General features: G+C 44.4%; 9 protein-coding genes across 9 annotated transcripts; 5 read left to right on the forward strand and 4 right to left on the reverse strand.

Annotated features, from left to right (window-relative positions):
• Nucleotides 1–1102: 1102 nt before the first annotated feature.
• AOL_s00079g453 (uncharacterized protein) lies at nucleotides 1103–3139 on the reverse strand (the record flags this gene model as incomplete). The annotated part of the gene is made up of 3 exons (XM_011124328.1): nucleotides 1103–1229; nucleotides 1298–2439; nucleotides 2495–3139. 3 exons carry the CDS (start codon nucleotides 3137–3139, stop codon nucleotides 1103–1105), a joined length of 1914 nt encoding a protein of 637 aa, XP_011122630.1.
• A 1808-nt stretch (nucleotides 3140–4947) lies between these two features.
• On the forward strand, nucleotides 4948–6255 carry AOL_s00079g454 (uncharacterized protein; the record flags this gene model as incomplete). The annotated part of the gene is made up of 1 exon (XM_011124329.1): nucleotides 4948–6255. One exon carries the CDS (start codon nucleotides 4948–4950, stop codon nucleotides 6253–6255), a length of 1308 nt encoding a protein of 435 aa, XP_011122631.1.
• Nucleotides 6256–7150: 895 nt separating this feature from the next.
• Nucleotides 7151–10984, reverse strand: AOL_s00079g455 (uncharacterized protein; the record flags this gene model as incomplete). Its single annotated transcript, XM_011124330.1, has 5 exons — nucleotides 7151–7498; nucleotides 7585–10083; nucleotides 10282–10595; nucleotides 10757–10871; nucleotides 10976–10984. 5 exons carry the CDS (start codon nucleotides 10982–10984, stop codon nucleotides 7151–7153), a joined length of 3285 nt encoding a protein of 1094 aa, XP_011122632.1.
• A 442-nt stretch (nucleotides 10985–11426) lies between these two features.
• AOL_s00079g456 (uncharacterized protein) lies at nucleotides 11427–14093 on the forward strand (the record flags this gene model as incomplete). Its single annotated transcript, XM_011124331.1, has 2 exons — nucleotides 11427–11783; nucleotides 11943–14093. The coding sequence occupies 2 exons, from the start codon at nucleotides 11427–11429 to the stop codon at nucleotides 14091–14093; spliced, it is 2508 nt and encodes an 835-aa protein (XP_011122633.1).
• A 474-nt stretch (nucleotides 14094–14567) lies between these two features.
• Nucleotides 14568–15908, reverse strand: AOL_s00079g457 (uncharacterized protein; the record flags this gene model as incomplete). The annotated part of the gene is made up of 1 exon (XM_011124332.1): nucleotides 14568–15908. The coding sequence occupies one exon, from the start codon at nucleotides 15906–15908 to the stop codon at nucleotides 14568–14570; it is 1341 nt and encodes a 446-aa protein (XP_011122634.1).
• A 2165-nt stretch (nucleotides 15909–18073) lies between these two features.
• Nucleotides 18074–19219, forward strand: AOL_s00079g458 (uncharacterized protein; the record flags this gene model as incomplete). Its single annotated transcript, XM_011124333.1, has 3 exons — nucleotides 18074–18185; nucleotides 18262–18367; nucleotides 18436–19219. 3 exons carry the CDS (start codon nucleotides 18074–18076, stop codon nucleotides 19217–19219), a joined length of 1002 nt encoding a protein of 333 aa, XP_011122635.1.
• An 842-nt stretch (nucleotides 19220–20061) lies between these two features.
• AOL_s00079g459 (uncharacterized protein) lies at nucleotides 20062–21831 on the forward strand (the record flags this gene model as incomplete). The annotated part of the gene is made up of 1 exon (XM_011124334.1): nucleotides 20062–21831. The coding sequence occupies one exon, from the start codon at nucleotides 20062–20064 to the stop codon at nucleotides 21829–21831; it is 1770 nt and encodes a 589-aa protein (XP_011122636.1).
• A 142-nt stretch (nucleotides 21832–21973) lies between these two features.
• Nucleotides 21974–23653, forward strand: AOL_s00079g460 (uncharacterized protein; the record flags this gene model as incomplete). Its single annotated transcript, XM_011124335.1, has 1 exon — nucleotides 21974–23653. The coding sequence occupies one exon, from the start codon at nucleotides 21974–21976 to the stop codon at nucleotides 23651–23653; it is 1680 nt and encodes a 559-aa protein (XP_011122637.1).
• A 362-nt stretch (nucleotides 23654–24015) lies between these two features.
• AOL_s00079g461 (uncharacterized protein) lies at nucleotides 24016–25567 on the reverse strand (the record flags this gene model as incomplete). Its single annotated transcript, XM_011124336.1, has 4 exons — nucleotides 24016–24524; nucleotides 24632–24955; nucleotides 25068–25261; nucleotides 25329–25567. 4 exons carry the CDS (start codon nucleotides 25565–25567, stop codon nucleotides 24016–24018), a joined length of 1266 nt encoding a protein of 421 aa, XP_011122638.1.
• Nucleotides 25568–26791: the final 1224 nt, after the last annotated feature.

A 26791-nucleotide genomic window follows, 5' to 3' on the forward strand; every position in this document is an offset into this window, starting at 1 on the left:
CATTGCCTCTTCTCTCATCGACTTTGGCGCGGGCATACATGCGAAAGTGCTACTATTAATCTAAAATTAATAAAGAATAAAATGATAAAATAAAGAAGCGTGAGAATGATGAAAAACGGATTGGCCAATCTAGTGACGAGACTAGGCCAAATCCGCAGGTTTAGATTTAAAAAGGCCTTAGGGCAACATTTCAACCGTGAAACCCGAATCCTATCGATTCCTACAATATTAAAGCCTATATTAACTATTGCATGCTAGAATATATTCAATGTCTATAAAACCGAACTGAATAATAGCAGATTGACCTGAGACCAACCAAAGCTTATCTCAGAATCATGATATTATGGTTAACTGATAGCATGACCTCTAGAGCTAACTCTATATCTAATTACTCTACCCTTTGGGAGGGGGAGAGGGGGTTTATCTGTAGATACCGTAAGAAAACTTCAATCTCTCAGAACTCAATTGTCGATTTTCGTAGCCATGGCCACACAATTCAACTTTATAATTTATGGGTCTAGAACCATGATTAGGATACGTTCGAATTCACGTATAGATGAAGCTTAACATCCTAGGTATTCAATGTTATATTTCGCCACAGCCACAGTCACACTGCGCCATAGTACACAACTCCGTATACGAGCTACCTTGCCCATCTGCTCAATCAACAATCACTCGCGCTCAATTTTCTAGCAGGGTCGTAGTTCTAGGTCAGTGTGTACATAATAGACAGAAGTATAATTTGGTAAGGTAGACGATAATCATCATCTCCACCAAACCCAAGGCGACCGTTTATTGATAAAAAAAAGAAAGTCATTCTATCTATACTCAAAAAAAAGAAGTAAAAATATATGCATAACATATACATAAAAAGAATCACTTTTCCACCATTCCATCCATCCATCCATCCATCCCACCGAACCATACCCACAACCCCTATAAAGATACTTAAAAAGGAAAGGGCGTAAGAACAACCCCGTAAAAGATCCCGGAGGGAGAAGAACAAATTAAATATGTAGATACCTAGCTTTATATACTAGACAACAATGGAATATCCCAATGAGTGAAGAGGAGGGAGTAGAGCGAGTTTTGTTCTCTAGATTTAGACAGCACCAGCTGCAACCATCTTCTTCCTCAAATAGTTCTTGTATTCCGAGATAGAACCATTCCACCTCTTGACAGTCTTGTTCTCGCAGACCAAGATGTCCTTTGCAATCTTATCAAGCAGTCTGTCGATCATATTCTGTTAGTTTTTCAAGCTTGTTTTCTATCTAGGATTGGAAAAGCAGGTACTCACCTGAAATCGTGACTGACGACGACAACACCACCCTGGAAATCATTGATAGCATCTGCCAAACTGTCAATGGTAGGAATATCCAAACCGTTGGTAGGTTCGTCAAGCAATAACATGTTCGGCCCCTCAATCGCTAACAGTGCAAAAACGACTCTGCTCCTCTGTCCCTCGCTCAATGTACCCATCAACGCTGTTTGAGCATCACCAGTCAACCCGTATCGTCCTAGCTGTTGTCGCCAGTATTGGTAATCTTGACTCTTTTCCCTGAATTTATCTCTGCAGAAGTCGAGCGCCGATTTTGTAAGGTCGAGCTGTTCGGCTGAATGCTGGGAGTATAGACCAAGTTTGAGATGGGTGTGGCGAGACACTCGACCACCCTGGGGGTTTAGCTTTCCTGTCATGATACGAAGAAGGGTGGATTTTCCAACACCATTGGGGCCCACGAGAGCTACACGGGAGTCCATGTCCACACCGAGATCTAGAGATTCGTACAAGTTGTCTTTGGCTTCACCGCTGTAGCTGAAAGTAATATCGTCGAAACTGAGGACTGGAGGGGGTAATTTTTCAACCTCGGCGAAGCGGAAAGTGAAGACCTTGTCTGGGGTGACCTTTTCGATGAGACCATCGGCTTCCATCTTATCGAGAATCTTCTGACGGGATTTTGCCTGTCGGACGAGATTGGCGTAGGTACCGGCTGAAGCAATAAACTTCTTGATGTGTGCGATTTCTTCCTGCTGCTTATGGTATTGCTTCATCTGGTTTGTCTCGTTTTCGGCACGGGTCTTGACATATGAGTCGTAGTTACCACCATAGTAGATAAGCTTGTTCATTCTCATGTCAATCATGCTTGAGCAGACACCGTTCAAGAAATCTTGAGAGTGGGAGACGAGAACAAGGGTTCGGTCCCACTTTTTGAGATATTCTTCAAGCCACACACAAGCTTCGAGATCCAAATGGGCTGTTGGGTCGTCGAGAAGAAGAAGGGATGGTTTGACGAAGAGTGCCTTAGCAAGGGCGACACGCATACGCCAACCACCAGACATGTCCTTGGTCATCTTGTTCATGGTTTTAGGGTTGAAGCCGAGACCGGTAAGAATGAGGGAGGCACGGGTCTCAAATGTCGAAGGGTCCATTTGTTCCATTCTCTATTTTATTTGTTAGCGATCTTTCGTTTCCATCTGGAAATTATTATTTGCATACCTCGTATAGATCCTCAAGAATCGGAGACTCTGGACCGTCCTTCTCCAAGATTTCCTCCGCTAAAGCATCTAGACGCTTCATTTCGTTCTCTGCCTCCCTGACGACGTACTCCAAAGCTCCAAAACTGGTTGGATCAGCTGGCTCATTGAGAAGGTAGATATCGATATGTTCTGGAACTGGATACTCTCTCTTTGCGATACTCTTTAGCAATGTACTCTTACCACAACCGTTCTCACCCAATAGACCGTATCTTCGTCCGAAGTTAAGTTCGATAGTGGTATCACCGAGCAGCACCTTTCCGTGGAACACAAGGGAGACAGAGTCGATTTTACAATCCCTGGAGCTAACTAGAGATGCCAGAACACCGGTTGTGACACGGTCAGAGAGACCATACTTGTCCTCCTGGAGGGTGAGTTTCGCAACGTCAGCAAGAGCTGATGCAGAGGTTGCAGCATCATCGTCAACATCGATCTCTGGAGGGGTGCTATCGCCAGCCACAGACGAGGCTTTTGAGCCAGCCTTAGAGCCAGCCTTGGATGCAGCACGGGATGCAGCAGTCTTCTTCGGTTTATCTTCATCACCACCGGCAGCTTTGGCGGCCTTTTTGGCCTCCCGCTTGGCCTTGGAAGCAGAAACTGGTGGCATTGTGAATGAAAAAGTTGTCGAGAGAGAAGTCGAGTTTAGGACGTAAGGTGGGGTTACTGTTTTTTTTTTAATTCCCTCTTTGTAGTGGGCTGAGCTTTGGTAGGAAAGTGGGGGGGATTTTTCCGACTTTCGTAAGCCTCAGTTGGTAAACAGGATCTATTGGACGGTTGGTGGCCAATATAATCTACAAATAACACACCAGCTGTATCCGAAACTGGTGAGTCCGATCCTCCCTATCCTTGAATGTGGATAGAAACGATGGTGATGATGGTGATGATGGTGATGGCGAGGTAGCTGCTGGTAGAGGTGAGGTTGAAGGTATTGAGAGGGAAAAGCTGAGTGTGTTGGAGTTGAAGTTGGCAAGAAAAGGCCTTCCAACGAAAAAAAGCTGTTTGCTGTCAAACATTTTTTTTTTCTAAATTTTTTTTAATTTTTTTAGCACAGGAATTTGGAGTGCCATTTCGTCATATTTTCTTCTTTCAGACGAACTAGCAATGCATGTCTGCTTCAATTCATGCCGCCTCCATTGGTCGAGCTCGTTCGGTCTCACGTACATGTAGGCTTATGTAATGCATACTGGTACTTGGAGTCTCCAGCAGTATGAAGAGACTTGTAAGCTTATAAGGCGAGGAATGCTAGCCAGATCCTGCTCCCACAAATTGAAAAATATAGAGCCATTGGTACTTGCAATACTGCTTAGTATACATACTAAGTATATTATGCGGCACTCTTGAAGTACTTGCTTTTATGATCCATCGTGATTCATGCTTAGCTTCGGTTCGGTCTGATATCCACAAAGATAATAACCAGGTCCGATGCCAAGCATTTACCCAGGATCTTCTGCCAAGACTTACCGCTTTGGGAACTTAAAATACCACACATTCAACGCCATATTCTTCAGACCCCGACGGCCGGCTTTGACTGTCGTTAAATGGTTGGCTCCTCGAATTCGATAAATATTATAATATTCGGAAGTTAACTATAACTAACAGTTACACAATCCAAGTAATGGCTGTTGGATCTATCAATAGTGTATATCCGTATATTAGGGGAATCAATTCGCAACTTTTTTTTAGAAAATGTGACCACTGGGTGTTTTTTGACGCAAGGAATCAATTCTTATTGTTGAGTTCAAAAGATGTCATACTATACATGCATACGGCGCAATTAATTGCATTTTCACATTGCAATATTGTGCGTACATTAATCTGAGTTAAATACCCAAAAATAAGCAACTATTCGATTCCTTTTAACTGTGAGTATTAAAGGAGAATTTAGTCTAAAAAAAGATTTAAACCCCCAAAATATCAGACTCGTGTAACTTCATTGCATTGGCTGACCTCGAAAACGCTTTGATCAGACTATAAATATGGACCACGTGCCTGAACCGAAACCACTATCCCATATACCGGTTTGATCAAAATAGATTAAATCGATCGGCTTCAACACCACGCATAGATGCACTGAGTAGATATCTAGATTCTAACTCGTCAATGCAAGGAAATACCCTCCAACTATATCATCATCGTATGACACATTGCCACGCATGTCGACGTCTACCACAGGAGGAATTTAAATTTAGAGGCTCATAAAAATCAGATAGCGATTATGCCATCGTGTCTTTTCGCTACCACCCACCTCCAAATTTAGCAGCTTCAGCCCTACTGGCCAGCCTACCGACTAGACTTCATAAGACCTCAACTTTCGTTCATAAATTTATAAATTGGAGACTTTTTACAACAATCTGGGAATTCTAGTATTGACCGACAGACCGCGATCGAGAGGGCACTATATGTAATATTTTCGCAATGAATCTACTACCTTTTTTAGCTATCCTCCGCATCGGTTTCGGCAACCCCCTTCCGCATGAATTCAACCCAACAGCCACCGACTTCGTGAATGGTCCCATTTCCACTGAGGCGGAAAATATGAATATCACGATTTCTGGCCTTGATACAAGCACCTCGTCCACTTTCGACCCTACACCTCCAAGCAGTATTGTTAACTCTAAACCAACTAATACCTTCACAACTACTGCTTCTTCCATTTCCTCCGTCTTTTCCTCTCCCCTCCCGGAAAGCACATCGTCTTGTTTATCACCAATTAGCCCTTATCTCGAAGAATCGTCTTTCTATAAAGAACCCCGTCCAACTCCAGAATCCAGCACGGAATCACCCACAATTTATGTTCCCTACCAAACCGAAGATTCACAATCTACTTCACTTGTGGATCCAATCACATCAATCGATCCAACCACATCAGATACACCAGCACTTTCATCGCCGCCGCCGCCGCCGCCACCACCACCACCACCACCACCACTTCTATCCCCATCACCACAACCCCAACTCCAGGACTTCAGCTCCCCCTACCACGATGCATCCGGCCAACCTCTCCACCCAGCAACCCAAACACCACCCCATGTCCCCCGCGCCAACCCTGTCACTTCCCTATTCCACAAAATCATGAAAGCCATTTCCTCCTCCAAAGCCCTCATCGGTCGCGCTCAAAATGACCCACCAACCGAAGACATGCCCCAAAACATGCCCCTAGACATCCTTTTCGCGCATGAAGTCAAACCCGCCCTCGGAATAAACTGCCGCGGCCCGACCCCCTGCACCTTCGACCGCTCAGACCACAAATTCCTCGCATTATCCCTAAACCACCTAATCGAAAGACTCGACGACAACATTTCCTACACACACCTCCAAAAAGTAGCCTGCGCCGACTCTCTAGTCTTCCCCGCGAAACCAACGGGCTATCTCTGCGCCTGGTTCGACTTCGCGAAACGCAAAAACACTTCATATTACGAAACCCTAGACGGAGGGTTATGGGTAACTGCCTGGAATGTTAAACGTCTTGCGAAGGAGATTTTGAGACATAAATGCAGAAGGTGTGGTAGCGTTCCTATCGAATATCCGCTACATAATGATAATTCCTTAGGATTTTTCACTTTTATGGCTCACCCGCAGGGATGTCCTGGTGAAGAGTTTGAGATTGATGCTATTTGCACTCATAAGGATATGGCTGCGGACGCACATGATCCGCTCGTTGGTGCAGAGGTTAGTAAGACGAATAATGGAACAAAGGACTATGATGGGTCGAATGATACTTGATCAGTACCGTTTTCACCCTAAGGGTTTATTATGCCTCTATAGATCTACTTGATTTTTTGATATCTCTTTTTATTTATCTTAATTTTTAATGATCTTTCTCAGCATTTGCTAAATTCACACACTTCTTTATACCTTCTTTAGCTCCTCGTATCTTTGGAATTAGAAAATTTATATCAGCATAGAACTATTTAAATTCGTCAAGACTTTTTTGTTTTTAGTTTAGGAGTCCAAGCATTGATACTACGAGCCCGGGCGCCCCAGCCGTAGCTGATATTACTATGCGATCACATGCAATTCTTGCAACGACATATTCATATTGATATTGATTAAAATGAAAAGCTAGGGAGTATAAAGTCTAGAACAAACTATACTCCCCGACGAGGGCTACGAAATGCATGTCCTCCACTTTTATATTTTTACTGACTCGATGCTTGTCAAACTTACCATCCCTCATGTATCTCTAGCACATATTAATCTTGCCCTTCCTACTGTTTTAAAAAACTCTTCTGATATGAAATAATTGGTAGGATTTCGTATACCTTCGCTGTCGGCTGGCGCCTGCTCACTGGACTGGGAAATTTCTAGAGATGGGGCTGACTATGGTCAATAACGACTTTTTGGGGAGCTAAGTGCGAGTCTGGAGCATATGATAAGCGGTGACGTTAGTTAAAAACTAATGAAACCGATTTCAATGACTTCAAGCAAAACTAATCCAATTCATACATGCTATAGACGCTATTTTATATGCCAACGTAGGTACTTAAGTTCAAAAAGACGACAAAAAAATATCAAAAGGAATCATTAAACTTGTATGTCTCGTCATCATTCTCAACATCAAACCTGTGTTTTTGGGTTGCATTTGAACGGAGAGAAGAGAAAGGGGGAAAAAGGATGTCTACAAAACCTTCGGGACCACGCACGCCCACCCCCTAACCCCCCTAGTATCTTCCAACTTGACGACCCACCAATAGATATCCTTCGCCTTCTCAATTCCTCCACTCATTTCATACTCCCTAGCCAATTCAAACCACGCCTCACTCATATCCCATCCATTGCCCAGTTTTGTCAAAGTCTGTAATAACCCGCTCGCTCGGTCTCTCGCTGTTGAGTTCTTTTCGTCGAGCAGTAATACTCGCGAGAGGCCGACTATTCCTAGTGCATGATCTGGGGAGTAGGCTAGCGCTGTTTCGAAATGCTTTTGGGCGTCTGAGCTTTGGTTCTGAGAGAGGGAGAGGAATCCGCGCTGAATATCCACCACAAGATTAGCATGATCAACATGACATTGAGCAAAAAGAAAAATAATTCAAAGGTACGGATTGATATACGAACCTCGGCCCAAACATCTGCATCAACCCCACCTTCAACCTTTCCTCCCTCAGCGACCCCGGCAGCTTCCTCAACCGCCACCTTAGAATCCTCGAACATCTCCGCCCGTCTATAGAGCCCAGCAACAACTAACCAAATCTTCTTCAAAATTCCCTCGACGCTTTTCTTTTCGTCTAGCTCGCTCAGTATCGGCTCTCTCAGATATGGTGGCCGATTCAACAACGGTCTGTCATCCGTAAGCTGTTTGATCGGACTGGGTACTGCCTCAGCTGGTAGATTATGCGGAATATTATTCTTCTCGGAGAGGACAGACGGTGTTTGACTCATTGGCCTATTAACCTGTACCGCCTGAGCCCCGACATTTTCTGCAGCGACAGATGGGGAGATGGACTTTCCAGCGGAAGTATGATGTGATTTGGCACTTTTTGCACCAAGACTCTTGGAAGATTTTGTACTCTTCGCGGATTTTTGAGACGGAGTACGGTGGAGTTTATTAGGTCCTTCTTTGGATTTCTCGTCATCGGTGAGAGGCTCAACCATACTACGCCGTTTCTTTCGAAGACTGTTTCTTCCCAGGGAACTACCACGGGTGGTCGGTCTAGGGGTTGCTCCAGACCGTTTGGATACCACTTCGCTATCTGACGCACCTTTTACGTCTGTGACTTGGATTGCAGGCATTCCGCCGGTGGTACCCGCTCTACCTCTGGTTATAGGTCTATCGGCGTCCATTACGCTATCCCTCATACTCACAGCTGCAGCAGATGAGAGAACACCAGGGAATAACCGGGTGTAAAGTCCGAGTAATTCATCTGCAAGGTTAACAGCGCTCTCTGGGCCTTCTAGCATCTCGATGATCGCTAGTTGTGTAATCTTGATTTCCACCAGCCCATCGCGATTTCCCAACCCTAGTGTTAACTGCTCATTCTCATCGATGAGTTGAAATATAGCCTCGCTAACAGTCAATGCGGTGTCCCAATCTCCTTTGCTTGTAAGAAGTAATGTAAGTAGGTGCCAAGCCGGGACACACTTCTCCTGCATCTCCGCAACTCCTCTAATTGCATCAATCGCGGAGTCGATATCTCGTGTTTCGGCATACATTAGACCAAGATCAAATAGCGCTTCGAACCCTTCGGGTTGATACTCTAAGCTCTTCTTAAAAGCTGCGATAGCGCGGTCTTGAATCTCGGCTCGTTGCGTGCTTTCTACAGTTTGATGCGACCAAGATGCGTTTGCAAGTCCGATACCCCGCCAGACCAGACCCAAGATGGACTGATCCTCAGTTTTCCATTCGAATATCCAGGTTTTGATCGTGGAAGCTATTTCCATGGCTTTGGTAGACTCTTCTGGGAAGTACTTGGCTAGAAAACGGATTCCCTGAACGCAAGTTGTAAGGATCTGGCTATCTGTGTCGAAATCCTCTTCACCTGTTGAGTGAGCTCCGGACTTCTCTTTTTCTATCCTAGCTTTACCACGTTTTATGAGGGTGATATATGTATCTAGAGAGAGATGGGCGTCGTGAAAGTTGCCCATTGCCGTGAGGGTTATGAAAAGATGGCGGAGGATCCTGGGGGAATGGAAAGTTTTGCCAGCAGCGCGGTACAAGATTTCAACGACGCGGCCGGCGTCCGAGCCTTGTGAGCCTAGGATGGTCCAATTGGCTACGACAGTGTCGACCCACATTAAAACGTCTTGATTGACCTTAGAAGCGTGGGGAAACTTGGTGACTTTCAGTAGGAGAGATTCATAGATTTTCTCGATAGATGATATTTCGGCTCTTAGATCGTCTGAGATCTCCTCATCACGGTCGATTTGTGTCTTCAGATATTTGGAAACGACTTTGAGATAAGTTTCGTAGATAGTTTTGCGAGAAGCATCATCCTCAGCGCTAGACTTATCGGACTTCATGAGGGTACTAGCCGCTGCCGTAGCGCTGATAGGCCTAATTTCCGCGAGAGACATTGAGAAGGCGTGGTAGGCCCGGAAGGCGCCGATTAGGCCGGACTCTGAGAGAACTCTTTTGAGTTCGGGTCTGTTTAACGATGATTCTGTCGAGCTTGGTGTCTCCTCTGTTTCTTCTCTGACAGGGTTGAGCGCTGCGTGTGCGGCATCCAGTTCGTCGAGACCTTCCTCTTCGTCATACTCGTCATCCGCATGCGCTTCCCGTGGCGTGTCAGGGCTCTCGACACCCTCAAATAGTTCCCAGCTGGCAATAGCGAATCTAGAGAGTGTCTTTCTAATCCACCAAATCGCTTCTGACCCGGAGGAACCGACTCCGCTGCTAAAGTCGGGGATCGGTAGACCCTTGTATGTTTGTATCGCTTCCTCCTTCATTTTGAGGGCCTCCTGGGCCATACCCTTGAGGCATAAAGCCTTTATTGCGCAGACTTTGGTCCATTCTTGGGTGATCTGGTCTCGAGGAGGTGGTTGTGGCGGTAATATTTGGAGGACGATTCGGTGGGCTTGTAGCAGGTGGTGAAGGTATGCTAATGTAACCTCTGCTTGCTATATGTAACATTGTGAAAGCAAAGGAGTGAAAGGCTTTCCCGTCAATACTTAAACGTCAATCGAAAGGCCTTTTTTTCCCATCGTGCTTGTTGAAGCAAAATATTTTTTCGGTTCTGTTTTGCCAGGAGGAAAGAGGCAGAGGGGTGCAGGGAGGTAGGGGGTGGGAGGAGCGTAGAGAGGGTAAATATGACGTACGTAGATTTCTTCCTCGCTTGTGACGATGTGTTCCGAGTACTTTTTGGATTTCCGTTTAGCAGTAGCATCAACCTCTTCGGCTTGAGCGGCAGCGGCAGCATTGTCCGCTTTGAAACGGGCAATTTCCTCTTCGAAGGTTTGGGCTAGGGCTGAGATGCTGACGAGAGTTGAAGCAGCATTGGCGGTCGATGCTTGAGTAGCAGAAGCTTTCGAAAGGGCGGATGCAGAGACAACAATGGTAGCATTCTTATGAAGGGAGTGTGATAGACGTTGAGGAGAGGTGTCGTGGTCGAGGAGAGCGGTTTCGGTGATACCTGTTTCCTCCATATCATATGCGCCGTCATTAGTATATCGTTGTTACTATTACCGCCGCCGCCACCACCACCACTATACTGCTATTACTAGCATTCCAGGCACCAGCATTCTTTCGGAACCCGAGATTTTGTTAAAAGCAATTGATAAAGGGAAACCATACACTTCCTAGCAGCTCCACCGTGCTTGGTCAGCTTGCGAACGAGCTCTGGGACGGATGACCAGTCGCCATTGCAGCGGGCGGTATCGAGAAGGCTCAGGTATGTCGCGGCTTTAGACTATGGAAGTACCACCATACCACCCCTGACGTTAGCTTCTCTTTCTTTATACAACATATCTCCGTCGTATTATAGCATATCGAATATCGATGAGGAACACGTACGGCGGACATGGCTCGAGACAATTGATGAAGCCGCTCAGGGTCGGTCAGCGATGGGCTGGCTGGTTGATTGGAGGTTGGAGGTTGGTGGAGGTTGGTTGATTTGGCTTGGTTCGGTTCGGTGTTTGTTTGGTGACGACAGTTTGAGTCCGGCTCGGTCGGCGGTCAGCTAATTAATTTGTTAACGTTGTTTGCTAACGCGTTTAATTTCAACACCAGGAAAATAAAAAAATAAATTTGGGAGAACGAAAAACCTCATCTCGACCGACGTCACCTACGACCAATCAACCAACCAATCAACTTCAGATCGACTGGAGGCGCCATGTTCATGCTTCAATAACGCTTAGCACTACAGGATAACGACGATAGTATACCAATATACTGTAATATACGATACTTTACTACTATATTATAGTAGCCAGAAGGGCTGGTTGGGGAGAAGGAAGGATCAACAATGCTGCCGCCAGACAGGATAGTAGCACTGCTATCCACAGTCGCATCAACCATCACTCCCTCAAAAGAGGAAGACGAATCGAGATTACACAATAATGTTGCTGTCTGCCTCGATATAATCTATTCGACCACTCTTCTCGAAGATGCGAATGCACAAGTCGCAGCCGGTGGACGGTACTCTGCAGAAATCACATCTTTTCTACACAAGATCAAGACCAGGATATCGTCGCTCTTACAGAGCAGGACACCCCAGGCTCGATGGGCCGGTGTATGTCTTGTCAAAGCCGGGATCGAGACTTCATCGACGTTTTTGCAGGGTGTCGGGTTGTGGATTCCTATGCTGTTGAAGATGGTTAATGTCAGTTATTGCTTCCTTCTGCCTTCAGTATGCTTGTCTTGCTTCTCTATATATCCATATCAATAAAATTATATCTCTACATTGATCAAGATGGAGAGTTAATATTGGTACATATAGAAATAGAAGATAATAAACGTATGCTAACGTTAAGGAATACAGAAACCACAAGACGGTGGCCCGATCGCTGAAAGAGCCATTGCGACTCTCACCCGCCTATTCGTTCTCACAACCTCAAAGCCTACACTGACAAGAGAACTGACATCGCCTCATCTACCTACATTCTCTCAGTACCTTCTCTCGATATCGGCAGCTTCGGCTAGTCCGGATACTCTTCTCGTTGTTTTGCAGTCGATAACTCAAATCTTGAAGACGCATCCCACAACCTTCCGTCCCCAACAGACGAAGACCCACCAACTAGTTAGGTCTATATTATTCTCTGAAGATGACAGAGTGCATTCGGACGAGATAGTACAAGCAGCTACGGTAGTCTATGTCTCACTCATAAAATGTGCTCAGCCGAAGACACAGGCCGAAGAATGGGTCAAACTCTTCAAAGAAACGATATCTACTACAGAACAGACCTGTGATGTTTTATTCGACAGTATCATTGAAGAGAAAGATCTCGACAAGAACTCTCACAGACCCCGGGCAGAGACTCAAGTCCGCCATTTGCTATCTCCGGAAAGGATCGGAATAAAGAGAATTTGCATCCTGTTAGGTGTACTCCAAAGACTTCTCAGTCATCCGACAACCTTCAATCCGGCACCATCAATACCACTATCCCCTCTTGTATCCCTCTTGGACCGTATGTTTGCAGTTCATCCGGGTATAAAACCCCATCCATCTGCCCCACCATCTACCTACCATCTATTACTCGCCTCTTATCCGACGGCCTTACTGTCTGCTATTCCTCTAATCACTACCGTTGTCACCCGTGCTTCACACTACTCCCCGTCTTTACCCCTCCAGTTCCTCCACCCGCTCACGTTCACATTCACAACATCTTCAAAACACCATACGCCTCTGAAGGGCCTTGTGTACACCACTCTCTCACAAATACTCTCTCTCACCGGCAGGACTCTGTCCCCAAAAGACGTCCAGCCCCTCCTCGAAATTTTCTCTTCTGCTTGCGAAGACATAATCCCCCCTCCGCCACCCGTGATAATCACCAAGGAACCTGTCAGCACCCCGAATTCTATGTTGCTAACTCAGCCGACATCGACCTACAAAAAACGAAAGGCCCCAGCGCTGCAGAACAAAGCCAATACTCCAGCCGCTAGCAGTATGCACGCCGATCAATTCCTCAAACCTTCTTTTTCTTCTTCATCCTCTTCAATTGTAGAGGAAACACCATTGATACTATCAGCTAAAACGCTTCTTACAACCGTCCTATTAACCCTCCCTTCCCCATGTATCCCCTCCGAAATCCGCTCGAAACTGGAACGGACAATGGTGTTATCATTCCACACGCCTGGCCTCCTAGCCGCAGTTCTCTACCCCAGCACAAAAAAGCGTGGAGGAAGTTTACTCCCACACCTGATAGCATCTCACACAAACGACTTGACACAAGCCAGCGTCGGTGGTAACCCCATTGATGAAGAGCACACCCTCTTAAACATGGCAATCGAAGCAACCCTCTACCCACGTATGCAGGTTCTAAAACCCGTTTCCCAACCTGGGAACACCAGTGATGGGAATAGCGTCCTTGGGTCTCCAATCGAAGGAAGATTTTGGGGTTCGGCGGTATCACCATCACAGAATGTTAACGTACTGCAACCAACAACGGCATCAATCGATGAAATTGTTTCACCACCGACGGGAGAGGTTGATATGACAGTTAATAATAATAATCCTAATGATGATGCCCCATCTGAGGAAGAAAGTTACTATCCACCACCACCACCGGCGCCAGTCCCCCAACATGCTACCCTTCCGGCTTCGTCACCAAATAAACAATCACAGGTCCCGATGTCCCCGCCGTCAATACCATCTCGTCCTAATAACTCCACCAATGGCACCTCTTCTGACAACAATAGCAATACTAATGGAGGTGGAAGGAATTATATACCAGTCCCCTCTCCCGGTCGAGGGGTACATGCCGCACTGCCGCCTAGTCCGTTAAGACAGAGTATGAGTATCTTCGAAGCCGCTGAGATGGAAGAAGGAAAGGAGAGAGGGAGTAAGAGGGTTAAGCTGGGAGATGACGGAAGGAGTCCGTTGAGCTTCGTAGAAGCAGTTGGTGGAAATGCAGAAAGCGATGACGAAGAGGATATCCCGGAGATTGTGATGGGAGAGAGCGATGATGAATAATTACTTATTTTGATTATTTGGCTTATATAAGCTTTGTCTGATAGAGGAAGAGGAAGAGGAAGAGACGGAAAGATTGTATGATATGGATTATGGTTTTTTGTATTACCTTTTGTATGATGGGATTTGGATTGGTGACTTTATAACTTCTATCTTCTATAGTCTTTATTTTGGAGGAGTATGTTTTTGATATTGGTGATGGGTAGTCTAGAGGATAATGATAGTGGCCATCCTTCTTTCTTTTCCGAGGTTGACTTGACTTCACTTATTTGGCAATACTATATGATGGGAGCAAGATTGGGACTAACTTTTATATATATTCCGATTATTCTCGATCGCTGAATTGTATATAAGAAAAAACTCCAAAACACCGAATCAATCCACCATATATAATACACTGCTATATATAGCCCTTCAATCGTGAAAACAAGGTATACAAATGTGGGCTGAGAAGTATGATAAGAAAAGAGAAAAGAATCAAAGATGAAACATCTTTCTATCCTTCTCCATCTTACCCTTCCATTCCCATTCAATCCCCTCACAGATACCCCGCTCTACTCTCCTCAACTTTAATGTAAACTGCGGCCCTAACTCTTGTAGTCCGACTTTGATTCCCAAATCTTCTCCTGCTCTTTGTCCGCCCACACCAACAGCAGCAGCACCAGTAGTCCTATCCCCTCTACTTATTCCCTTATTCTTCTCCGCGATTTCTCGAAATATATATCTGTGGAAGCGGAAGAATATGTAGTCTCTTTGGTTATGAAGGGTTACCACTTGTCTACCCATAAATTGTGGTTGCGGAGGGTATAGTGATTGGAATAGTGAAGCAGTCAGACGACCGATTGTGGTTGTGAAGTTGTTTAGGATTAGTTCTGGTACATGGTTTGTGTTTACACCACGGCCTTGGATTGCTTTACCATCCGCGAAGTTTGTGAGACTGAAGTGGAAGGTTGGACCGGCTGGGAGGAGGATTATGATTAAACCATGCAGGGTTTTTGAGTCTTCGAGGGCGACGAGGAGGTGGGTATACTGTCGGTTTGTGGCGAAGCTGGCGATTTGTGGGATTGTGAACTTGGTCCCTCGGGGAACGTATGTGGTATTTGGGAAGATAAGGGAGAGGGTTTGGTAGAGTTGATGCTGACGGGCGCGGCGAGTAGAAGTTAATAGAAGTTTTGGAGGGGTCGTCGGGTGCGGAATTAGTGAGAGGAGGGTGGTGAGGGTTTCTTCGGGAAGAGTGGAGGATTGTAATGGCTTTAAAGGAGCTGGTTTCTTCGACTTCTTAGTAGCAGTCGTTTCTAAGTCTGAATCGGAGTCGTAGAGGGAGCCTAGATCGTCTTCTTCGTCCCCATCCTCGTCCTCCTCGTCCTTGTCATTCTGGTCTTCCGAAGCTGATTCCGATGAATCTTCACCTCCTTCAATATTGATTGATACATTATCTTTCTTTCCCTTCAAACTTTGATCCTCCATCTCTTCATCACTATCTTCACCCTCTTCATCCTCGCCTTTCCCTTCACTATCTTTATTAACAGCATCCTCCATCCTCCTCCTCGCCCGTTCCATCATCTCCTCGCTAGGAACATAAGGAACATTAACAGCAACCCGCTTAGAATCCAACGTCTGTGGAATATTCGCTAATAATCTTTCTTTCTTGAGAGCTGGGTTCTTGAGTTCGGTTCTCCTGCGGTCATGACGAGCTTCTAGCTTGGCTTTGGAGATTGTACGACGGAGCGAGATGTTATGGGATGTTCGCTTGTGTTTGTTGGCGATTTTGAAGGAGCTTGAGGCAGAGGAAGATAGATGGGGGCGTCTAGACGGCATGGTGGAGAATTGGTGGTGATGATGATTGGTGATAGTGGGGAGGTTGAAGTTGACAGTTGAAGAAGTTTCAAACTTTTTTTTTGGGGCGACTGTCGCGAATTTTTGGGCGCCGAACTTTTTTTGCAGGGGTCTTAAAATACCACATGGACAACGCACTATAATTATCTTGTTTGCGCGCCAACCGTCTATGATAGTACAGTACGTTGAGAACGGTTTTGAAAACACTCTTTTTCTTGAAAATAAGACGATACTAATTGTAGCTCCGAAGTGAAAGCGTATTTAGAAATCGGAAAATCGAAATTCACTTATATGCTGCTGTTGCCAGCGGATGCTTGGCCAAGTATTTAGAAATACTGCTATATACATGTAGAGGCAATATAAGTTACCTATCTAGGGTGCTCGCCCCAGGACTGTGCGGAATAAAGCAACTACCAATGATTAATCAGCGCGAGAACTACGAGAGGGTATATATATATACACTTGTGTGCATTCGTTAAGCGTCAATACTCTATAATCGTCGTTTACAAAAGCCGAACGTACCTTGCGGCTTAATTACCGGATTTGATGAGCATATGAGAGGCGGGTAATAAAGCTCTTAGAGATATGTCTTTAATTTGGACGTGAGTATTAATATCCTTGGCCACAAAGACCCACCACTATAACTTAAGGTCTCAATGAACACAATTACTTATAATTAATTAACTATAGTGCGAAGCCAGCTTATAAGCTTAGGTTATTGTATAATATTGCGTATAGTTATTATGTGAAAGAATTAGCAAACTCAATTGACTTTTCCGAATCAGGACCTCAGCACCGAATAAACTAACCCCTCATAAGAGAGTTCTGGAAGGGTATACCTCGATTACCAGCTTCAAAACCGCAAGACGTGTCTATAGTATATATAGCGTACGGTAGCTCCCTAGGTTATACATAATGAACGAAAATTGGGCTGATATATAACAATAAGATTTCCTCAGCTTGCCGAAGCGTTTTAATACAAGACTAGGATTCCGTATTAATATATCCTGGGAACAAATCAGTGCAGTGTCATGGAATTTAGTGTTGCACTGTTGGAACTCTAACTTTGAGCTAGCTCGCTATGCTATTCCATTCCTAGTATAAGGTATATATGATTCGTTATTCCTCCCGCAGAGATCGGGACTTTTCAAAATATTGATATTACCAGGACTTTTCATGTTCAAAAATTCAAAGTAAAAAAAGCCACGAAAATCTACACTGCCGGGATCCGTAGGCGTATCTGCTCTGTAGTAGTGAGAAATATACTTGATGAATGGGAATCCTCATCGATTCCCGTAGAATGATATCATTACACATTTATAAAGCAAAATTATTAAGCTGTTATCAGTGGTTCCAAGTTCGTAGTGATTACGTACAAACACGTAGCCCTATAGCAACAAAATGGCATTCTGTAGATTTGGTGTTCCTACATGACAAAAAAGGAGTTTTCCGACTACGGCGCTCCAGACCGGATTCTTTTATTTTCCGATAGCACGAAAACAGGGATTTTGCCTCTAGCGGTCATCTACAATCGGCAACGTTACTTTTCCATTCCTTAGCATAACATAATGTAGAACACACAATACATACTAATAATTCTGGGTTTTGTGGTATTGTTGAAGCAACGACAGTCGCCAAGGCTCTGGGCGGAACGGAATCTACAGCGAGTCTTCCAAACTAACCTCTACCCGGCTGCAACTATACAAATGTAGTCTTCCAATGTGGGTATTATGGGTCTGTTAAGATATCTGCAATCGACCAATACAATTATCAGGCAATAGCGATTCAACCATATGTGTCTGGTTACGAGACTGCATATGTGTAACGCAGAATCCATGGACTTCAAAAAGAACCTATCCTGCCCATTGAAATTCGCGACATTTATCGGAGTCTTTTGTGATTGTGGGGACATATCGACATAGTGGGGAAAGCTAGAAATAGAGTTACAGTTTTAAGATACGAACAATAGATTTTCAGGAAATAGAGTGGTTGGATGGGTTGCATAGCTTTGTGGAGGCCAATGGCTTAAATAGAGGGGCTCATACTCTGATTATAGGTCTGAAAACATAGCTATTGTTACTTGCAGTTTCGTGTTCTAACTTCGAAAAAAGCGCATTTAGTATCGATATTTGAGTAGAAAAAAAAGAATGCATTTGAAAAGAACGGTCGCCGTTGGGCTGAGTCTGGCAGGAACCACAACCGCAGGTGTACTTAAACCTCGGTCGACACTCAAATGCAATGCTGACAATTGCCTGCGAGGTATGGATAAGATTAATTTCCATCGTATACATGATCATGATGCCGGACTCTTGGATACACTAACAATTGTTTCTAGCCATACGTGCATCCCATATTCCAACTCGCCTAGCGCAGGCATCTATCGACTGTTCTCAGTTTCTAGCTGGAATTATCGGCGGCGGCGGCGAGGAGCAGCATGCTACGTGAGTTCCGCTCCGGCAAGTTAATTAGTCATAAGTAACCTACAATGCTAATTCAATGAAATTTCTAGATACACAATCACAGAATCGGCCACCGTAACTTCTGTCTCAACCATTACTCTCCCAACAACTACAACCGACGACTTCCACACGACCCAAACCGCTACCGCCGGGTCGGAAACAATCACTATAACGGTTCCTCTACCTGGCGGACAGACTGCCAAAAAACGGCAAGCGACCATAACAATCCCAGCTTATGCATCCTTATGTTCTGGTCCTGTCCGATTTACAAGTGCTTGCGCTTGCATCGGTGTCGCAAGTGTCCCGCCCGCAGAGACATGTTTCCATACGAAAACAGTATCAACAACGATTACAATCCCGGCCACCGAAACAGTCTACACTACCGCCACAGAAATAACCACATTAGCAACTACTACAACCGTTACTCCTCAAGAAATCGTAAAATCGGTTTATCGCTACAGAGTCCGTACTTTCGACGGTACCAACGCCGCATATCTAAAGGCCCTACAGGGTCCTGTCTATCTTGTAGAAGATATCGCAGAAGCGACCTATTTTACATCAAGTACAGGGCTAGGATCAGTATATAGTGCAGATGAATTGGATCTAGCGTTACAAGCATTCGGGGATGGATCGAACCTCGCGTATGTTCAAATGGACGATACTGATTTGAGCTTTCAGTATTTTCCAATTCAGTGCGAGGTAAAGCCAGGTGGGAATAAATTGGATTGCCAGCATGGTATTAGTAATGTCTTTGGAAGAATAGGGCAGAATTTGATATTTGGCCCTAGCGATATACAGGTGGACGCTCTCTTAGAATTGACGGCTGTTGCGTGATGCCTGGGTACTGCATCTATATTTATGACCTTCAGATTTATAATGAAAACTCGAATATCCTCGGTGTATGATAGAAGGTATGGCAATAACAATCAAGCCGACCTATTGTTTTCTTATATCATAATAGTTAAACTGTATTCTGTACAGCAGCTAACGCTACAACTAGCTAGACTACCAGGTACTTGCCTCGATTAAGTACCTAAAACAACGCAAATGGTTGTTGGAATTTGGATAGACAGCCTTGTATCACCAAATACAATACATCTGCACTGTACGTAGATGTACTGCCAGACAGCCTCGTGCCGAATTCGCGAATTCTCGTCGTAAGTTGAGATTAGATGCACTAGTTAGGTTGTGGCGCAGCTTTTCATCCACCATATAGGATCCGCCTATGAAACCGCTGCAAAATCTCGATTGTGAGCAGAGAAAAACTTATAAAGTATGCCGCAGGGCTACCCCACTTCTGGCTTCGAATTTCGTTATGCATTATGGCAGCTGATCACCGGCACCAAGGCTTCTAAATTACCGGTAATATTATATACAACTAGAAAAGCTTTAAAATTCAAAGCTTCTCATCCTTGATATATATAATATAATGGCCTCATTCTTATCACTTGTAGTTGAAGATCTTTCGTACGACTAGATCTGACACTCGATAACACCAGGATTAAATCACACACCCGCGCTCGCGGCGCACATACAAGACAAATTAAATAAGCGACCAACACTCTATGCGAGCAACTATCAAGTTAATTCACTACTCGCCCACCGATCGCTTGATCAATCGAAAAATCTCGATACCGATATCGTGGAAAAGATTTAGAACTACCGAGCCGCTAGATATGGCGACGACGGCTATGATCACTCCCAAATCCCACTGCGACTACACCGTAGGTTGGATTTGCGCGCTTCCAAAAGAACAAACAGCAGCGATCTTAATTCTCGATGCAAGACATCTGGACCTTCCCAAAGCTCAAACGGATGCCAATGCGTATATCTTGGGTTCTATTGGTTGCCATAACGTTGTAATAACATGTCTACCAATGAATTGCTATGGTGCCAATCAAACAGCGAGGGCCGCGGCGCAGATGCTCAATACTTTCTCCTCTGTTAAAATTACTCTGATGGTTGGAATCGGTGCAGGAATACCTACCAAGGTCAAACTCGGCGATGTGGTAATTAGCACAGAGTGGACGCAGTGGGATTTTGGTAAAACAAAGAACGGCGTCTTTGAACATGTCGGAAAAAGATATTTCCCGCCTGAAGAGCTGTCCTGCGCAATGTCGAAGCTACAGGCCGAACACAACTTAGACGAAACAAAGATACAACAGCAGCTTGACAAATTGAGATCCGAAAATCAGAAGCTCTCGCCTAAATATACGTCAATAGAAAATTGCGGGAATAGCAAAGGCCATCCTTACCAAGGTGGTGAAAACGGTGCATCCCAGATCTCTAAGGGTTCCAATAATGCCCGGGTTCACTATGGCTTGATCACATCCGGCAACCAAGTTGTTAAAGACGCCTCTCTTCGAGATGAAATTGATTCACGCTTACAAAATAAGGTTTTATGTATCGAAATGGAGGCTGCAGGTTTGATGAAATTTCCCGCAGTTATTGTGCGTGGAATTTGCGATTATGCGGACGAATCAAAAGATGACGACTGGCAAGAGTATGCTGCTACAGTTGCCGCAATTTGTGGGAAAGAACTTCTGAACTGCGTGCACCCGAGTAGTAATATTGTATACACGGGGTTTGTTAGTACTAGTGGACACCCTTATCGGTTCTCCCACCAGCCTGGGGAACAAAATCTTGGTTATTTCGACTATGACCTCGGACCAGCTTCAACCCGTAAAGATAATTTAACAAAGGAAGAAGAGCGGGAAATAATCAGCCATCTCCTAGTAGATGATTTCAGCGCCAAACAAAATTCTCTTTTCAAAAGAAGGCAAAAAGGGACCGGCCAGTGGTTCTTAAGTTCACCCGAATACCAGACTTGGCTCAAAGAAAAAGGGATTCTATTCTGTCAAGGAATACCTGGTGCGGGAAAAACGATAATGACATCCATAGTTATAGACGACCTTACGGAACGATACACAAACGACATGTCTGTCGGTATCGCATATGTCTATTTTGGCTTTAAGGACACAGCTCAATTAAGCCTGGATCACCTCATGCTCAGTCTCGTCAAGCAACTTGCCCTTCGTCAACCTTTGCTCCCATCCTGTATGAGGGATGTTTTGGAATGGAAAAAGCGCACTTTCCCGCTTAGTCAAGATATCGTAAAGTCTCTCTTTAAGGTTGTCGCGTTTCATTCCAGAACTTTTATACTTATCGACGCCCTCGATGAATGTAGAAATGACCTCACTGCGTTTCTGGAAGTGCTGTTTACCCTGCGCCAAGATCAAGATATAAACATCTTCGCTACTTCAAGGTGTATACCGGAAATTGAAGATAGATTTTCCGGTATTAGCATTCAGCTTGAGATACGAGCGATTGAGGAGGACGTAAGGAACTACCTAGAAAGACAGATATTGCAACGTGGAACAAGAGTTCTGAAGAACAATAAAGTAATCGTCCAAGAGAAGATATGGAGAGCAGCACAGGGGATGTAAGACTTTTGACGCTTTATATACCCACGGAATTTTCCAACGGTTTGAGGAATATTGCTGACTTGAGTTTGATAAATCTAGGTTTCTGCTAGCTCATTTGTATTTTGAGTCTATCAAAAACAAATTGACTGTGACGAAAATAAACATGGCACTAAATTCTCTTACCTCAGGAGACGGAGCGTATGACAGCATTTATCAGGACATTATGGACCGGATAACAGAACAAGATCCAGAATCGAGAAATTTGGCGTATAAGATTCTTTCTTGGATTACATATGCAACGAGGGCCCTTAAAAAGGAAGAGCTACAACGTGCGATTGCCATAGAACTTGACGAGACCGAAATCGAAGAAATAAACCGGGGAGTCAGCCGATACGAATTTAATTTCAATCCTAGGGATGTACCAGAAATCGAAGATATGATTTCGGTATGCTGCGGCTTGATTACAGTCGACGCGCAGAGTGACGTTGTCAGACTAGTCCACTACACTACACAGGAGTATTTTGAGCGAACCGGATCGGTCTGGTTTCCACAAGCAAATGGCAACATTGCGGCAACATGCATAATTTCGATGTCGCTTAATGTATCATCGGGAGGCGTGCTAAAAGACTCGTATAGTGCTATTTACTGGCAGGATCATATTCTAGAGTCTACGAAAGAGGAATCGTGCAGTTCTCTAACAAAATTGGGCCAGGAAGATCCAAATTTCCTGTCCTTGAGAAAAGTTAAACTTCAGCCGCTATTGCTGGGCTTTTTTCGGACACATTATCTGCGATTAGCTTATGTCAAACGCATGGTGGCGATTAATATTAATAGGATTTCAAAATTCCAGGGTGGACAGGGTTGGTTGGAGGTGGTGGCACGCACGCAGATCTACATATATCTAGCTACAAATTTAGCTGAACTAATAGTCCGCTGGTGTACGGGCCCGCAGCCCAAACTAGACGGGGACGCAGAACAAGAGGAGTCCTTCCCTTCTCGGTTCAAATTCAGGCCAGATGAGGCTGTGGGATTTTTGGCGAAGCAGGGCATATACCTCCTCGCGGATGAGAAAGCCGGAGGTAATTTTGAATTTTCTGCACTAGAGTGGGCTGTGAATACAGGGAACCAAGAGATTTTGAGGAATATAGTAGACATGAATATAGACGGAGTACGCTCAAGCGCCTGCGCTAGAATAGATCTCTTAACCTTAGCTGTTGGAAACGGGTACTACGACATTGCAGAATTGTTGTTGGAAGGAAAGGACCTAAAAGCTCCTATTTATTCGGATGGGGGAACAATACTGTCTGCGGCAGCGGCGGAAAGTCATAACGGTGTGCTTGCCAAAATGTTATTGGACAAAGGATTGGAGATTGAAACCAAAAATGATTTAGGTATGACCCCACTGTCACTGGCTATCAAAAACTGGAAACTTCAGAATATTATTGTATTGTTGGAGAGGGGTGCAGATTTTCGCGGCCAAGGTGAGGATAAAGACAGGGAAAGTAACCAACTACTATTGGAGATAATGACGGAGCACGGAAAGGATGATATCGTCAAATCTTTAATAGAACGGGGCATATTTCTTAAACTCGGCAATTCAGCACTAGGCTATATAGCATGGGCTATAGGGAGAGGACAGGGATTCTCTAGAAACGCATATGATATGTTACAAAGTTCACGAAGACCTGATGTCCAAAACTTGCCAAGGATGGATCTTTCGATTTTGAAAACTCTACTAAAAATTGCTGGAGAACATTCCCGGGAGGATTTTCTCGAAATTTTGTTAGAAAGTGGAGTCCCTGCAGATGAGATTGCGGAAGCTCTGTTAAAAGAGTCCCCTTGATGATGAAAACCAAGACCATTTTTACTTGTACTTATCGTAGGTGCTCAAGAACATTCCTATGTATATACATTGAGCACAAATTCACATTCAATTCTACCCTTTTAAAAAAAAGATTTATGGACGGCTTGCCGACTCGCACTGAGTTTTATTAACCTTTGCTGCCAGCTACAGGTGTGTAATAGCTAGTCGAACGATGTATCATAGATATCTAGATATAGCTTTGAAGTTTGTCCGTATATTGTCGACATGCCTAGGGCAAGGTTCGGGGTAGACTATTATCGGAATAGAAAACTGGAGATTCAGGGACGGGAGAGGATGGATAGGATATACATCGATTATAACAGACTAGAATTACTTTTATGCTACCCGGGCCCGTCCCAGAAACTATTTTTTAAAATTTCCAAGGCTGAAGGTCGTTTCAATGGGTCGTAGTTCAGGATTTCGCGTAACAGAGAAAAGATGACTTCGGCCTCTTCAGGTAGAGCTTGACGAACCGTCTCCTCCATATTCGGAACAGGGCTCGGAATACCTTCAGGACCCCCGATCATTGAGTTATAGTGCTCCCTTGAACCGGGTCGGCAATAATTCCCTGATCGAGCCCATCTGGCATGTATGTTTTCTGGTAGTGGCCCTAAAATCATATCCATCTGGAGTAGGTTATCGTCGTTTCGATTGTCGATATTACAGCTAGGCATCAATGGCATCAGTGCAAACAATTTCTCTCCGATCAGCATTTCAAACATCAAACAACCGAAACTCCAGATATCAATATAAGTATCGAACGGATGAGAATTTAGAATTAATTCGGGAGATCGAAGACCAATAGCTATAACTGGTGTCCTGGCGGTGGGTGCTTCGGAAGTAAGAATTGCTATATATCGGCGAAAGATTTATACTTTAGTTACCATCTTAAGAGAGGGCGACGCTTGGTCTAGGAACAAAGAGATTTGGTGATATGATCATTGGTACTGAACTTACATGCACCCAAATCCGATATCTTTATAGGGGAAACAAGCCGTTGGTTGGTTTCCACAAGAGGTTGTGGCATGGCCAGATATTTCGGTGCCCACCTATCCAACTTCTCGTCAATTCTCTTGACCTCCACCGTAGCTTCTCGTATTCTAGCCATAAAATTTCGGGTTTCAAGACTATTTAGACCTTTGACCGAAGAAAGGAAATTTCCGGGATGTAGATCGCCGTGAACGACGCCATTTTGATGGAGAAAATTAAGGCCAAGAAGAATTTCCTTTAAAATTCTTTTTGCCACCGGCATTGGGAACTTGGTCAACCTTCCACTAAATCCTGTGATTTCCGAAGAATAATCCTCGAGTATTGAATATATATTATCGCCTAACGGGTAATCTAAATTAGCAAACCCATTTCTCTCTTGACTTCGAGTATCGATTGGACTTACCAAGTAATTCGAATACAAGACAAAGGTGGTTCCCGTTCGGACCTTGATGATAGAAGCTATCTTTAAGACGAATCACATGCTCCGAGCCTGCTGTTGACGCTCTTGAATCATTTAAATGATTTAGCACCACAACTTCTTGGTCTTCTACGGAGTCTTTGGCCGTCTTTATCTTCAATGCAACAAATTCCGAGGACCTAGAATATGCGAGGGCAAAGTTAGTTTCCAATCTCTTTCCATTAGCTCTTCTAGAGGGGACTTTACGGAACGTCTTGTGCGAGCCAGACAGTAGAATACTGGCCGTAGCCTAATTTATTAATGATTTTATATCGGCCATTGTGAAAAAGGTCACCAAAATGGACTGGATGATAGCCTCCCGGGCGATATGCTTCAATGCATTCGGCCCGCGGAATAGGTTTAAATCTCCATTCAGCAAGTGATGTTGGCACTTCAGGTGGAGGAGTGGGTGCCGGAGACATACCCGTAGTACTCGGTGCAGACATATTTTGTACAGTAGGTGTGACAAAAGACACGAGATCTCGAGAGACATATAGTCGGGAATTGAGAACTCTGAATATGATGGTGGTATCTAAAATATTAAATATATAAGCGTGCAGCTGCGCCTGATGTTCTGCCTGATGAGCGCCTGGATCCGAGTCTGTGCCTGATGTTATTTTTATCTCGACAAACTAGTTAACTGCACATCGATCTTATAATTATACACGTGGGTGGGCCCATATATGCATATATGCATACTGTATCCCCGCATGGATACTAATTAGCTAAGCACTTCGGTACCTATTAATATACGGTAAATTTACGTAAAATAGTTCTTTGTCTATCGCACCCACCAACACGAAGTACACGGTGTGACTAGGGAAGTAACGTTAACATGGCATTGCATCGATCGATATTGTAATGTTCCACGCCCTCATGCACGGAAGGTGAAATAGAGGATCGAGATCCATTGTGTTGGAATGTACTTACTCTGGCGGATATCACGCAACAGGGAAGATACTAGATTTGGGGGTCTCTCTAAACCCCCCAAGTAACCACATGACACACTGTGCGCACTCGGAGATATCAAGACACATACTTGCATGATGGTGGCTAGTGCTAGTACCGCATATGCGCCTGCTAAAAAAATGCTAGTTTGGCGGAGAAAGTTTGTGTAAACTATCAAGGCTACCGACGGTTAATTGGGTATATATGCCCCCCTACCGATCTTTGATAAAGGCATTCGCCTTGGAGTGTCAGAAGGAAGCAAAATTTATTATTCAAAGGGGTTTGAGACCCGAAATTGGCCAAATCGCACTATAGTACGTATACTGCTTCATAAATAATTATAACCCTTTGCAAATTTTATGAATTAGACTAGACGTATTTCCGCATGTTTATAAGGCAAGGTGCTCTCAGTTAATCATGAAGATTCGAACCTTAAGGTACCTAGCACTTGTGATATATGAAGATAATACTATAAACGTATATGTTAAAACGCTATACGTACACATGATTCTTCGAAACTATCGGGATTTCCGAGTTAATATATGACATGATCTTTCCGCGAAAGGTCAGGTGAGGTCGATAATTAACTGTCCGACGGATACTCGATGTTAAGAACTATTCGCGCCAGCTAACCGGATACCAAAGTTACATTTTTATAAATTCCACTATGGAAGTGCCATCGCGAATCTAAGACAAGAGATAGGTGTTAAACCCATGTCCCG

The sequence above is a fragment of the Orbilia oligospora genome, assembly GCF_000225545.1.
Source record: "Orbilia oligospora ATCC 24927 unplaced genomic scaffold scaffold00079, whole genome shotgun sequence".
Taxonomy (NCBI): domain Eukaryota; kingdom Fungi; phylum Ascomycota; class Orbiliomycetes; order Orbiliales; family Orbiliaceae; genus Orbilia; species Orbilia oligospora.